Source organism: Panthera leo, chromosome B3 (assembly GCF_018350215.1).
Source record: "Panthera leo isolate Ple1 chromosome B3, P.leo_Ple1_pat1.1, whole genome shotgun sequence".
Classification (NCBI taxonomy): Eukaryota; Metazoa; Chordata; class Mammalia; order Carnivora; family Felidae; genus Panthera; species Panthera leo.
The window spans coordinates 120,100,982-120,115,837 of record NC_056684.1 but is presented as its reverse complement, the minus strand read 5'-3'; the positions used below and the strand labels follow the sequence as shown (position 1 = coordinate 120,115,837).

At 43.0% G+C, this 14,856-nt stretch overlaps 1 protein-coding gene and 1 long non-coding RNA gene across 14 annotated transcripts in view; one reads left to right on the top strand and one right to left on the bottom strand.

The window, feature by feature from the left end:
- Positions 1-14,856, bottom strand: part of TTLL5 (tubulin tyrosine ligase like 5) — a 284,938-nt gene that overhangs the window by 135,770 nt on the left and 134,312 nt on the right. For all 13 annotated transcript variants that reach the window (XR_006203962.1, XM_042943838.1, XM_042943847.1 and 10 more), the window contains one exon: positions 861-1,015. Coding sequence is in view for 12 of the 13 variants with exons in the window: in XM_042943838.1 (XP_042799772.1) it covers positions 861-1,015 (155 nt within the window). In the remaining variant the exon portion in view is untranslated. The remainder of the gene's footprint in view (positions 1-860; positions 1,016-14,856) is intronic.
- Positions 5,000-6,304, top strand: LOC122222965. The gene is made up of 2 exons (XR_006203964.1): positions 5,000-5,275; positions 5,745-6,304. It is a non-coding gene; the product is annotated as an uncharacterized LOC122222965 (long non-coding RNA).

The window sequence follows — 14,856 nt, the reverse complement described above, 5'->3', positions numbered from 1 at the left end:
GTCTTAGGTCACCCTCCCACCCTCAGAGGCCGGAAGTGCTGGGGCAGGGGTGGGGACTCAGTGGGGCACCTGGGCCAGAGCTTCCTTAGTTAGAGGGGACAATATCTTTATTTGGAGGGAACAGAATATTTGATCGGAACGGTCACATTCCTCTCTAGCTCACTTCACTCAGGGACAGATGCAATTAAACCCATATTTACTAGCCACGAAGGCAAGATGTACTAGGAATCCATTTCTTACATTTTTGTTTTTTAATAGGGGACTTCAAATATGGATTGAGACTAGAATTCAATACAGTGGTTCTTCTTTTAATTCGGAAGTTGCTTACTCTATGGCCAGAATCTATTTGGATTTTATCCTCTGCCACTTTGCTCAACTACATAAAGGACATTTCCTTCCCACTTCCCAAATGAACATTGTCCAGGGAGGCTGTTTGAGTTTAATTACATAACCTAGATGAAAACATAAAAAACAAATATGTCCCTCAAAAAAAAAAAAAGAGAATCCAAAGTTACTGAAATGCAATGTAGCACAAGTATGAGGAGACAGGGAGAAAATGTCAGAGGTCAAAACACGAAAATGTTGACGACGGGCAAGGATTAAACATAGTTTAAATTCTTCCTCTTTCACCCCCAAGTGAGCTCACTGAACTGTATCAGAAACTTCCTTTGCCTTTGATTTGTCCACAAACTGTCTTACAGATAAAACGAGGCCCTCAATTCAAGTGCCAGACTACTGGGACAAGTGGGGAAAGGCACAGACCATGGGAGTCTGTGCAGGGAGTTCAAGGTAGGAAAGGCTCACTTAGGACCCAGGCTGTCTCGGTGACTCAAGCACTAGCTCCAGGACCCTTCACATACCTGCTTCCAGGAGGGGTGGGGTGGCTCTCAGGAGCTTGAAGGTCTGACTGTAGGGACCATGTCGGGCCATTAGGACTGATCACGGGCCGAAGGGTGGGGGACGTTGAAGCGCTGCTTCTGCTTATGGCGCCACTTGCCAAATTCAGGTTTGTTACCTAGAAGCGAAGTGAGGGAAATAACATGATTTCACGGCATTTTAGAAAAGTATCATTAAGAACATGTGGAGGAAATCAAGTAAAGTCCAGGAGATGCTGATTCATCTGAGCTAAAACAGGGGCTGTGACAAAGGCACCCATTAGAGGCTGGCTTCTGTGCCCATCAAAGAGTTCAGAGAAGTGAGGGTGGCTGGTGTCAACGTAAGTTACCAACTATGTATTCTGCTCGTATCGTGTGCAAAGTACTGTACTGTGCCAGGCGCTGTGAAATACAAAGATCAATAACCACAACAGCAAGAGTTTACTGTGTATTTACTCTGTGCCAGACAAGGGTCTAAGACACGAGGCAAGATATTCAGCCTTTCTGACCCTTGTTCTCTCATCTACAAGTTCTTTTTTTTTTTTATTTTTATTTTTTTATTTATTTTTGGGACAGAGAGAGACAGAGCATGAACGGGGGAGGGGCAGAGAGAGAGGGAGACACAGAATCGGAAACAGGCTCCAGGCTCCGAGCCATCAGCCCAGAGCCTGACGCGGGGCTCGAACTCACAGACCGCGAGATCGTGACCTGGCTGAAGTCGGACGCTTAACCGACTGCGCCACCCAGGCGCCCCTCTCATCTACAAGTTCTAAAGGCACAATAAATTTTAGTTACACATAATAATAATTACTGTCACATACAAAGAACTCACTCATTTAGACAAAAGATGCACAGGCAAAAGAAAAATGGGCACCGACCCCAATAAACAATTTACAAAAAAGGAATATAATTAACCAACTAAACATTTAAAACTAGTCATTTCCACTGGAAAATCAAAGGAATGTAAATGTAAGAGGCCATTTTCGTATATACATCAATACCTAACAACAAAAAACATTATATTAGATATGTACCTCTAGTATTTATGTGACTATAAATTGGTAGAATCTTTCTAGAATTTGGCAATCGATTATTACAGGTATCAGAGTATTTGTACACTTTGATGCTATCATCTAACTTCTAGCAACTGTGCTAAAAACTAATTGCACATGATTAATGAGGGTGACTGTCGTGATAGCAGTTACCATTTAGCAGAACTGAGAACGTGCAAAGCTCTGCGTAAATGAGTACATTACACGCATCTCATTTACACTGTCATAATTCTGTCGGTAAGTGCCTTTATGATCCCCATTTACAAAGAATCAAACTGAGGCCTATGAACAATTGGTCAGACCAGGATCTGGACCCCGGTCTTTGGAGCTCCAAAGCCTATCTTCTTACTCACTACACTATATTGTGAACAGATTTTGAAAACAGGCATTGATTTTAATATTGAAAAAGGGAAAGATCAGAATGACTAACAGTGTTGTTTGGTAAATTTTGCTCTGTCTATATAAGGGAACGCTATGCATTTGGTAGTTTTTTGAAAAATTCGTAATAATATAGGAACATGTTAATATCTCAGGTTAAAGAAAAAAAATCACACTATGAAACTGTACAAAAAGCAGATCCAAATTTCCTTAAACACACACACACACACACACACACACACACACACACACACACACACAGATACAAACTCCTAAAGGGCATGGAGTACTTTTATCATCCAAAAGAGAAAATGTAAATTATTATGAGAAATACAGACACGAGGTGGTGAGCTTAAAACCTGTGTGATGAGGATGAAATCAGAAAAGAAAGGATGGTTTGAGAAGTGTTTCAAAATCAGTTGCACAGGGAGGGGATGATGAAAGGCGGGAGGGCACAAAGCTGAATGCTGGGTGCTGAGCGTGAGGCACAGGAGATGGAAATTCCAGGAAAAGCATCCTCCTCAAAAATGTCCTAACAGCCTAGCAATTTTGACATTTACAAACAGAAGAATTCTGGAGCATTGTCTTTTTTTTTTTTTTTTTTTAACTCTGAAAATTCTGAAAGAAACAGAAATCATTTCTAGCCACCGTATAGTACTTCATCCCTAGTTAAAGAACTCAGTACGCGAAACAGCCCAGGACTAGGCCTTCACACCAAAGGACTCAAATAGTTTTCTTGGGAAGAAAGCATTTTCCATAGGTCAGGAGTGTCTGTGGAGGCTGGGGTATGGGACACTCAGGCTGCACCCTTCAGTGTGGACCTGTCTTTAGAAGAAGCTTCAGAAGCCAACCTTGGCTCATCATTTCTGACCCCCTTGAGAAGACACACGCAGACGAAAGGGTAGGGAGGGAATATACTGGGGCAGGTTATGGTAGTATTCTCTGGCCCCTAGAGCCTTCGAGGAGCCATGCCTTCTTCCTACACCCCAGAGGCAACATAGGTCAGGTTCTCAGACAATAAATAAAATAAAAGGACCGAACTCACCCCTGCCCCACACTGAGCCCTCTTCCTTCCTGCCCTGCTCCCTGGCCTTAAACATCAGGCCTTTCAAATTAGACATGAGCTCGCAGCTTGTAAAAACGCTATAGAGTGAGAAAGGTCTTTATGATAACTAGCAGCTTCTCCTATTGCTGCCTCAGGCAGCATGCCAAAACCCTAATACAAGAGGCTTATTAATAATTTATAGTGGAACAGCAATAAAATAAACAAAATGTACACACTTTACCATGTTTAGTATAAACTGTATAGTTTGGAGATTAGTGGATGGGAAAGAGAAGAAATATCAGATTTCTTCAATCTTCTCTCTTTCGGCAAGGCTACCCCTAATTTAAACACCGTCATTTTCATGCTAATACCTAAGTTATTGAATGCTCACCATGTGCCATGTATTAGATGTCCTTGCATTGTCTTTGATATGCATTAGCTCACCCTGAGCGAGCCCTCTGAAGTAGGTTCTATTGTTACCCCCATTTTATAAAAGAGGAAACTGAAATCAATTTGATAATTCTGACGGTAAGCAATTAGACAAAAGTCACATACCTGCTAAGTGCAGGGCCACGGTTAGACAGAAAATGTTCTCCTCCAAGTGCATGTGGTATACTTTCCCCAAACATGGTTTAACATTTGAATAGTAATGTCAGGCACCTGGAAGTGAGCTTTTAGATCTCACTTACTCCTTACCCATCACTCACGGAAGCAGACACTGTTACGCTCCCTTTCAGAGATGGAGACACTAAGGCTCAGAGTTCACCGTAACTAATTTGCTCAAGGTCACGTAACAGTTGCAGAACTGGTACTCTTGTTTTAGAATCCATTTTCTAGTTTTAAAACTAGTAGGAAACAGTCCTCGTTATCCTTAATTCTTAGAGATTTTTGAAAATATAATTAGCTATCTCAAATTCTGACAACAGTGATTATACAGGCATTGAATACACTTTGCCTTAAATATTATTCCCCATGTTACCCTTCACCAGAGGATATTAAAGAAGTGGGTGGGGTGGGGGGAACCCAACATCCCATCAATCGGTTTGGTTTCTTAGCAGGTATAGTAAAAGGAGGCATGAACATGAAACGAATTTTAGATTCTTGGTGGTTCTTTGTGGGTTTTGTTTTTTCATGTAACACTGATTCCTCATTTCATGCATAAACCAAAAAATGGTAGCTATTGTGATTTGCTTCTACACAAAAACAAAATATCGTCATTATTTTGAAGTAGCAAAGGGACCACTCTTAAATGAGAGATTATATAAAGAATAACAAAACTTTTAAAGCTTCTCATTTTTAGTTTTTAATGTTTATTTATTTTTGAGTGAGCGAAACAGAGTGTGAGCAGGGGGAGGGGCAGAGAGAGAGGGAGACACAGAGTCTGAAGCAGGCTCCAGGCTTTGAGCTGTCAGTACAGAGCCCGATGAGGGCCTGAACTCATGAACCAGAAGATCGTGACCTGAGCCGAAGTCAGAGGCTTAAGCGACGGAGCCACCCAGGTGCCCCTCATCTTTCTTTACAAAGGACTCCTGCTAAAAATGTAACCTGTCTCTTTAAATAATAACTGATCCTCTATTTTAAATATTCTATTCTTACTTCTAAGGTTTTGTCTAGAAGACACCCAGGACCTATGTCACAACTATCCCTACCTGACCCGGCTCTGTCTTCCTGGAACATACGTTGCCAGTAAATAATCAAACAACTTGGGGCTCACTTAGATATGGCCTCAGAAACTTCTTTACACAGTCCTCCAGACAGCCAATACAAATCAGTCAGAAGTGACAAACAACCCCTGTTCTAGAATAGCCCTATGCAACAGAGCGTATTGGGATGACGTCAATGTTCTATAATCTGCACTGCCCAATACAGTGGCCACAAGCCATATGTGGCTATTATGCATTTGCAACGTGTCTGGTATGACTAAGGTACTGGAATTTAAACTTTATATAACTTAAATTTTAAAAGCCACATGTACCTACCTCGTGGCTACCTAATCAGATAGCATAGCTCGGAAGCCTCAACCAGATCTAGCTGAATCTTATGTGTACAAACTTACGTCTTGCTAGAGTCGGTCCAAGCTAATCATTCCTAGACTATGTGACTTAAAACAGCTTCTGGTTCTTCCTTTCAGTTTCCCAGTTTTTTCCAGGATGGGCAGAAGGAGATGCCGAACTAAAATGGACCCAAGCATCAATTGTGGCCCCAATGGCACCTTGTCTTGACTAGGGAATATCTAAGGGCAGGGCAAATCTCCCTGCGTTGCGCCGGGCCTTAATAAACTCTACACGTCAATCAGGGTTCACACGTGGAGGTTCCACCCTAACAGGAAGAAGGATGATAAATATGGCTGCCACCAGGCTACATCTGACGCTCTGTCCATCTCTGTTTCTCCAGGTAAACAAAGCCTCATCAGATGAAGAGAAAGTGGACAATTTCATACATATATCTGATTTTCAGTAATGATGAACATTCCACGCTGAAGCATTTTCAAGAAGGACAGGCTTAATAGCACATAAAGACATAGAGTACTAGTAACAAAAGAGACAGCTCATGATTTTTGTGAGGAGTATTAGGCTATCAAGGTAGAGGTTGTAGCCATTGGGCCAGGTGGCTTTCCTGGGCCAATAATCAGAGTCTGTGCTACTAAATCTAGGCTGGCCAACTCATGAATTCATCCCATTGGTCACGTAGTGTCTGGAAGATAGATGGGACAGTTTAAAACCCATTTTAATTACTGAAACTATGACACAAATAACATGCCTTGCTGACAATGGATATCAACATCTTTATGTGCAAAAGATAGCACACGTACGTAAAAACCTTGTAAGTCTGTGGACTTCTAAAACAGTCTACCTTAATTTTTATGCAAATACAAAAACTTTCAGGTTCACAACAGTAATAGTAACAATAAAGTCATGTTTAGCTAACGATAGCTAAATTTAATGAACACTTAATTTTTGCCAGGCATTGTCCTCTGTGTGTGTGTGTGTGTGTGTGTGTGTATGTATTTATATATAAACTTATTTAGTCTTCAAGACAACTCTGTTAGGTAGGATTATTGCCTTCACTTATAGATGGGAAAATTGAGGTTGAGAGTTGAAATAACTTGCTCAAGAATAATTGTTACATTTCAGCCCCTAGTTTCAATTCCTGGTCTGCCTGATGCTTGTAGTTTCTAAGCACTGTGTTACTCTCACTGCCTTGTACCAGAACCTGGAACTTACAGGTCCATCTGTGACCAGCAGCATCTGCAATCCCTGGGAGCTTGATAAGGAGGCAGACTCTCAGCCAGCCTCAGCCCCAGTGCAGGAAATGTGCATCTGACAAGAGCCACACACAGGTAATTCACGTGCCTGGTATTGTCAGGGAAGCACTTTTACAGGAGATGGTGGAAAAGGAAACGGGGGCCATAGAAAGGTTCTCCTCCAGAAAGCTCCGGGAATTTCCCAAAAACCAGCAGAAATGCCTGGACGGGGTGAAGAGCACGATACAAAACACCCAAGGGGAAGGAGTAGAGAAAATAATTCTATCAGAACTTCAAGATTTTACTATTTCTCAGTGTTGTTTGGATGCTCAAACGTTAACTAAGTAATCATTCAGTATGACAAGGATGCAAATGTGAATAAAATGGTTTAAAACAAGGGTCAGAAAATTCCAAGTCTACTTGTTTTGCTGCCATGAGAAACAGTGGCCATTAAAAATAACCAAGACATTGGGGTCCCTGGGTTGCTCAGTTGGTTAAGCGTCTGACTTCGGCTCAGATCACGATCTTGCAGTTTGTGAGTTCGAGCTCCGCATCGGGCTTCGCGCTGACGGCTCAGGGCCTGGAGCCTGCTTTGGACTCTGTCTCAGGCTCTCTCTGCCCCTTCCCCACTCTGTCTCTCTCCTCTCTTAAAAATCATTAAAAGGAAAAAAAATAAATAACCAAGACATTTAAGCCTAAAAATTAAACTTGGTAAATATTCCTCCACCCCAGCCTTTCTCTAGCTGGTCAGCTAAGTGAATGATTGCCTGCGGGGAGATCTAGTCACAGGATCCCACCCACCGCTGCCTAGGCCTTAGGCAGATGCTTCACCCCTTGCTCCTCCCCCTCCTCTGCTCCACTCTCCCGGGGCTGCTCTTCCAGAGGTTCCACTCCCATTCCCTTCTTCATGTCCATTGCCACGGTGACCTCGGTGCATTTTTTCTTGTAATACCAAAACGCTGTTTATTTTAGAGCCAGCCTTCCGAATCAGGCAGGTGAGCAAATATCTGAATGTGTGGGGTAGGGACACATTGTGCGCATTCCATCTAGACAGGTGTTTAAATTACAGCGGGAATAAATACAGGTGATGGATTGTAAAGGGGGTAGGTGAAACACAGAGAGGGAGGCCAATTTCCGGCTGCTGGCCCGCCCAAGTGTTACTGCTTGTTACTGCTGTTTGCTGTTTGCTGCCAGTGTTGTAATGAAAATATGATGGCATTGCCCTGATGGCTTCCCAGAATATACCCACCACCCACCCAGATACATAACCTTTTGGTATCCAAAGAGGATCCAGGGCCAGGCCTAACTAGATCACTGTTGCTGTAGTTGCCATGCTCTAGAAATGCTGCACACCTGAACGCTCAAAAGAAGTCCAAACCTGCTTCATATAAGCAAGGTCTTGGGTCAAATCTTAGGGGTATACACAGATTAAAATGTGGCCCATTAAAACGTTACCCATGAAGGAACTGGTAATCTAGCGAGACAAGACACATAGAAACAGAGAACAATATTCAAGGCCTCTAGGATGTGATAACTGCCACAATAAAAATGCTAAGGAAATTTAAAGACCTCTGAGCTAGGCCTAAAAGGACAGGCAGTAGGATTGCTGTGGGGGTGGTGGGATGGTGGTGGTTCCTAGAGGGAAAAAGCGTTAAGTCAAAATGCAGAAACAGGCAGGAAGAATGTCTGAGAAATAGGAAGCAGTCTAATTTGGCTAAATCTCAGAGCAATAAAAGATAGGAACAGAAAGAAAAAATGGCTTGGGGAGATCACTGAATGCCAGACTAAACATTTTGCTCTTAATCTAAGAGGTAACAGTAAGCTTGCTGAAGGGTTCTGATAGAGTAGTGCTATGTCAGAATCGTGGTGTGGGTAGAAAAATCTAGTGCTGTTTCATGGGCTGGGGAGAAAGGAGCTAATAAGGAAAACTAAGATTCGTCGAGAGCCACGGTAGTCAGGCAAGAGGTACGGAGGTCGGGATGCAGGACACGCCATTGCTGGCCTCTACTCACTTCCCTCCTAGGCTCAGGAGTGCTGGACCACGGAGCTAGAGACCTGCTTTGTAATCTGCCGATAAACACTCTTAAATTCATGTGTTCATTGTTCGTGGTTTCTTCTTGGATCAGCCCTCTTTTGGATACATCTTCCCACAGCTGGCAAAGCAAGATGGTGCTGCCTGGCATTTTAAGAAGGGATGGTCAAAGAGTGGGCCTTAGTGCAAGTATGCCTGTCCTTAGATTATCTTGCCATGCCTCTCTTCAACAGTAGAATGGTTTGATGATCAAGATTAGGGTGTGGGCCTTGGGGGGAAAGGTCTGACTAGATGGCTTGGGTCTAGGCCTGAGGCCTGGTGGGCAAAAGAAGTCATTGGATCATACACTATGTAGCCCAAGTCACCAAAGCTAGGAATTCCAGTCAGGAGTCTGGAACCAAAAATAGTAATAAGAGGTGGCTCTGGCCTGAAGGATACTCTCTGGGCATCTTCTTCTGAACCTCAAGGTGGTGACTATGGAATCCTAGATTCCAGCCACACTTTGCCCTAAATCAGTGTTTAATGACCACATGGGTAGTAATTTCCAGCTCCACCATGGAACAACAAAATCAAACAGACTGATATTTAAGAATGGTGAAGTTTTAGGAGATATTTGGAAAGACAACACAGGTTAATGAAAAAAACCGAAGGTGCCGGCATCCAGCGTGAGCCCTCGAGCCCATCAATCATCAACTGGTATCTGCCTCTGTGAATGCATATGCCATCAGTCCCTTAAGGACAAGACAATCTCCGTGCATAGCAGACCACATTCTCCATTTCTATAGATGCTCTCTATAGATACGATTTATCTACAAATGCAGCCTTCTGCTAACTGGGGCTGGTGGATTGTCACGTGGCTTTTACCTTTCTTAACACAGTTCCAAGGTTTATCATTGCTGCTTAGAAAAACGCAACCAGCAAATCTAGAGAGGGCTATGCCAGGAGGCAGGGATTACCCCCAACATGCAAACCGAAAGATCAGTTTATATGGTGTTTCATCACTGGCTCTAAGAAGGTCCTTCAAACCACTTTAGCGCAGCAGGATCCCGAAATCTAGTTGCTACCATCTTGCATTTTACTTCCCAATGTCAACTTTATTTTTCATAAACAATCTCCCTTAGCTGCAAAGGATCCTTGTCACTAAACTGCTTCAAGAGCCTAGAGGTAGGGCTGAAAGAACTTCATGCCATGATTTGTACTGTATTATAATTGTAGGCTTATTTGCCTATCTTGGCCCACAAATTACTATATCTCATTCACTGTTGTATCCTCCGAGCTTAGCCCAGCAGGCACAAAAGCATTTATATACTGAATGAAGTGGGTCTCATCTACTCACAAGCGCGCGCGTGCGCGTGCGCGCGCACACACACACACACACACACACACACACACACAGCCTCTAGCTAGAAGCTAGAATCACCAGTGAGTGGAAAAGTGATTACTGTCACTGGAAGGCTAGCTTTGGAATAATGGGAAATAAAATAATCAGTGATTAGAGAGAGGCAAGTGTTGCTCTTGCTAGTGCCCTGCATAATTTTAGAGACGCGTTCTTCCTGGTCTTGAAGCCTTGGGCAAGGTTCTCAAATGTGGGAAATAAGAGCTGTGCGTACAGATTTTGCTCCTTGTCTGCACAACGTCTCTGCTGTTATGTTTCTTCTTGGCAGTGAAACTGCAAACGGCTGACACTCCATTTGAGATCGGGTTGCATACATTCTCTAATGTTTCTTCAGTGATGAAAATCATGTAGTAAGTATGGATCTGGCACTTTGGGTTTTCCCTTTCTTTTATCTTGCGTGAAACAGATCTTGAACCTCAGGTTCACTAGGCTGTTTGCAAATGTCATGTATCTTTTTTATCAAAATGGAGGTTGGGAATTCAACGTGAAAGACCAAATAATAGCTACCACGTGAGCAAACTGGTGGCCTAGCGCTCCCAACGCAACTTACAATCTTGGCATAGCTCAGGCGAAGTCTAGAGATGGGGCTTCAGAAGATCGTATCATTAATCCAACAAATATTTATCAGCTACTCGGTGGAATTCTTCTCAGCATGGAGTGAACAGTGAAAACAAAACAAAACTCCTTGCTTCCATCAAGATTATACCCTAGTCGGGGGATATCACTGAAATAATATAAAGAATGTGTGAAGCAAAGATGATCATAGATCTGGAGTGGTCATTTTTGGCCAAATTATCAATATTACTGGCTATATGCTACCTTAAAGTTTTCACAGGTTCTTAACGTGGAGACCGTGGGTCCCTGGTTGTACCAAGAGGGAGCCTCATTGGAAAGTATCTGTGAAGCCTTTGAAATTAATGCAAATTTCTAAGTCTGAGTACTTAGTCTAAGTACTGAGTTTTTTTTTTTTAATTTTTTTTTTTAACGTTTATTTATTTTTGAGACAGAGAGAGACAGAGCATGAATGGGGGAGGGTCAGAGAGAGAGGGAGACACAGAATCTGAAACAGGCTCCAGGCTCTGAGCTGTCAACACAGAGCCGGACGCGGGGCTCAAACTCACGGATGGCGAGATCACGACCTGAGCCGAAGTCGGATGCTCAACCGACTGAGCCACCCAGGCGCCCCGCACATTTTTTTTTTTCAGAACAAGATAGCCTTCATTCAATTCTCAAAGGGATCTCTGACTCAAAAAGGGTTAAGAATCACTCAGAATGTTACGAAGATTAATTTGTCTAAATCTGCATTCATAATGTCCTCAGAGCTACACCAATATCATCTTGAGAACAAAGCTCTCTATGTTATTCACATGCAAAGGCTCATCAGAATATGACTAAATCAATTGAGCATGCTACCGAAACTTTCATTCTCCTGACCATGGGGCTCCGAATGATTTGGAACAGGGGCAATGAAGTGGCAAGTCCTTCCTGACTTGTTCTAGTGTATGTAGCTAGAACAAAAGGCAGGCCTTGAATAGGAAACACCAGTGGACCAGAATCCACTTCACTCAGGAGAAAAGGAAAACCAAAAGTCCCAGATCTACACTTATTACATCATTCTCATCACTAGAGAAATTTTAGAGCATACATTCAATCAAGAACATGAAACAAAATCATCCTTACACAGTTACCTTTCTAACCATTCTTTTAAGGCCACTTCCTGAGAATTTATAAAATCATCAGCCACAACAACCAACGTGTTTTAAGACAGCTTCAACTCCTGTGTCAACTCCTGGATCCCAATAAAATGAGCCTCAAGGGATTTACACTCTGATCACTGGGAGGCACGAGTCAGAACATTAATCGAAATCTAAACGGGGCTAGGAAAAGCTGGGAATCTCTGCAGCCCCAGTACATCGGCACTAAGTTCTCTTGTCATGCACCCCCCTCTCTGTTGAACACTGTCATTTACACGATACACATACACATATCGACATTCAGTGCTCCAAAATCTGGAAAGATTTCCAGATTAAGATTTGAGACATTCCTGGGAAACCTTACAAAACCACCAAATCACTTTGTAGTGTTTCCAGTTTATACATTTGGTTTTTATGAGTCGATGGGGGCTGCCACCACCAGTGATAAATAGATCTTTTTGCATCACTGCAAATTAAGAAGGCCGAATTTTGCCTGCTCAAAAGATTAGGCAAATTTATGATTTCACCATAAAATAATCTGATGAAGTGTTCGCTCAACAAGTAACTGATCATCTAGACAGACCTGCACATTTCTCAACCTGCTTTGGAGCGTGGAGAAGCACTTCTCATCATGAACTCAGGAAGTTCAATTTGTTTCTCTCTTGTAGGCTCAATCATTGGCTTTGCTATAACTGCAGCAGTGTTCAGCTGACGCAAGGTTAGAGTCCTGAATCAAACAGGAGGAGGTAGGAAAACACTAAAGGAAAGAGCATGGCATCACACAGACTTGGGTTTGAGTCCTGATTCAGCCATCTGCCATTTGTGTGACCTTAGCACAGTCATCTTTCCTTCCAGCTTCTGTTTGCTTCATCTGTAAAAAATAAGTATCCGCATCGTAGGGTTAAAGAAATAATGCTTATAAAGTTCTTAGCACAGTGCCTGGTGCAAAATAGACATTCAGTTAATGTCAGGGGCTTTATTCTGAAGGGCAGTGTGGTACTCCCAATAAAAATGAAACATGGGGGGCGCCTGGGTGGCTCAGTCGGTTAAGCGGCCGACTTCGGCTCAGGTCATGATCTCGCGGTCCGTGAGTTCAAGCCCCGCGTCGGGCTCTGTGCTGACAGCTCAGAGCCCGGAGCCTGTTTCAGATTCTGTGTCTCCCTTTCTCTGACCCTCCCCCGTTCATGCTCTGTCTCTCTCTGTCTCAAAAATAAATAAACGTTAAAAAAAAAAATGAAACATGGAAGAGCAGGAGTTTCAAAAAGAATATAAAAAAACTGGGATGCTTGGGTGGCTCATTCGGTTAAGCGTCCGACTCTCGATTTTGGCTCAGGTCACTATCTCAAGGTTCGTGAGGTCTAGCATACACTGTCAGCACAGAGCCTGCTTGGGATTCTCTCTCTCTGCCCCTCTTCCGCTCACCTGTGTGCACTCTCAAATAAATAAACATTTAAAAAATAAATATTTAAAAATAAAACAATGTAGAAACCAACAAAATACAGAAGAGAAATTCTTTTCAACTTAGCAGGGATGTGATAAGTACCTAGCTAGTGTGAGGGTGCTGAATTAGCTGATGGATTAGAAAGAACTGCCATCACATAGATTATAACTCAATAAGAAATAAGAGATGAAACATCACTATAATGGGTTTACTCTACAGAGAGACTAATAAGGGGCTAAAGGAGTATGGAGAATGGAAAGATGACTTCTGGCTGGGGCAGCAGTGGGTTCTGCATTCATTTCTTTATTCAAAAACGTATTGAGTGCACACCATATACCAAGCCGAAAACAAAATGGGTGAAAACATGGACACAGTCCCCATCCTTAACCAAGAAACTTCCAGTCCAATAGCATGAGCACATTTCCTGAGTACTACCCATGAGTCAGGTTCTGAGGCAGCAGAGGACACTGCCCCCAAAGGGCCCACCATCTGTCGAAGGAGACAGCTATCTGGACATGCACAGTGTGATGAGTGAAGTAGCATGTATATGAGTGAAGGGGCACCTGTTTGGAAACGTCATGAGAAAGACGTGGCCGCCAACTGACCTGTGAGCTGGCTCCGGGAACTCAGAAGCTTCTCAGCCCCTCCTCCCCTGTCCTTGGAATGTGGGCTCCGCTTGCTGTTAGCGCTCCTAGAGGCTGCTCCAGGGACATGGCCTTGAGATGATGATGTTGTGTTGAAAACACCTGCATGGTATATATAGCTGAGCCCAGTTAGCGACTCTTTATAAGCTTATAAGATCTGGTGGGCAGGTGCGGGGAGCCATTCGTCTTGCTGCCCAAAACAAGCCTCCTATGTAAGTTTCCTCTGCTATTATTAAAATTGCCACCTACCAACCTCGAGTGGTCTGCCTCCTTCTTTAGTCTCTCCCTGCCCTCTGAGTACAGGGGCTGCTTTCAGATTATACCAGGAAAGGCGTGAGAACCAACAGCAACTATGTGGAGCCTGGACAAATGCATAAGGTTAGACATGGTAACAGGGGAACATTTCCCGTGAGAAGATAGCAAAACCTAAGGCGTGGAGACTAACAAATTCTGAGTGACTTGCACAAGAACATGTGTGATGGGCGAGGACAGGCCGGGGAAGTAGCCCGGAGCCAGATTCTAAATAAAGGCTTTGAATAACACTTAATAGCTTGGGCTCCACACTGTAGATAACAGAAAGCCCCCTCGAGATTCTTGGGCAAAGGAGTATTATCATCAGACTTGTGATTCCAGAAGATTCCTTTACAGCCAAGACCAGGGTGGGCAGGAGACCCTTTGGGAGGTAACTGCAGCTGTCCAGTTGAGATAATTAAGGTCTTAAGCAGGACAGCAGATGTGAAAGTGAAACAGAGAAGACATATATGAGACATTATGGAGTCAGAATCAGCAAGAATTGGCAATTGCCTGGATGTACAGACAATCAAGACGCAAACAGAGACAGTGATAAATCAAAGGCTCCATACCTAAATGCCAAGAAATGCAGTGTCACCAATACAGAGAGAAAAAAGGGAAAGAACAAATAGGTTTTTGAGTACTGAATACTTCTTTGAATATTTTCAAAATATGTTTACAATACGTTGGGTATTTTGGGTGCTGGTAGGTGTTGTATGGAAACCAATTTGTCAATAAATTATATTTAAAAAAAACACATGTTG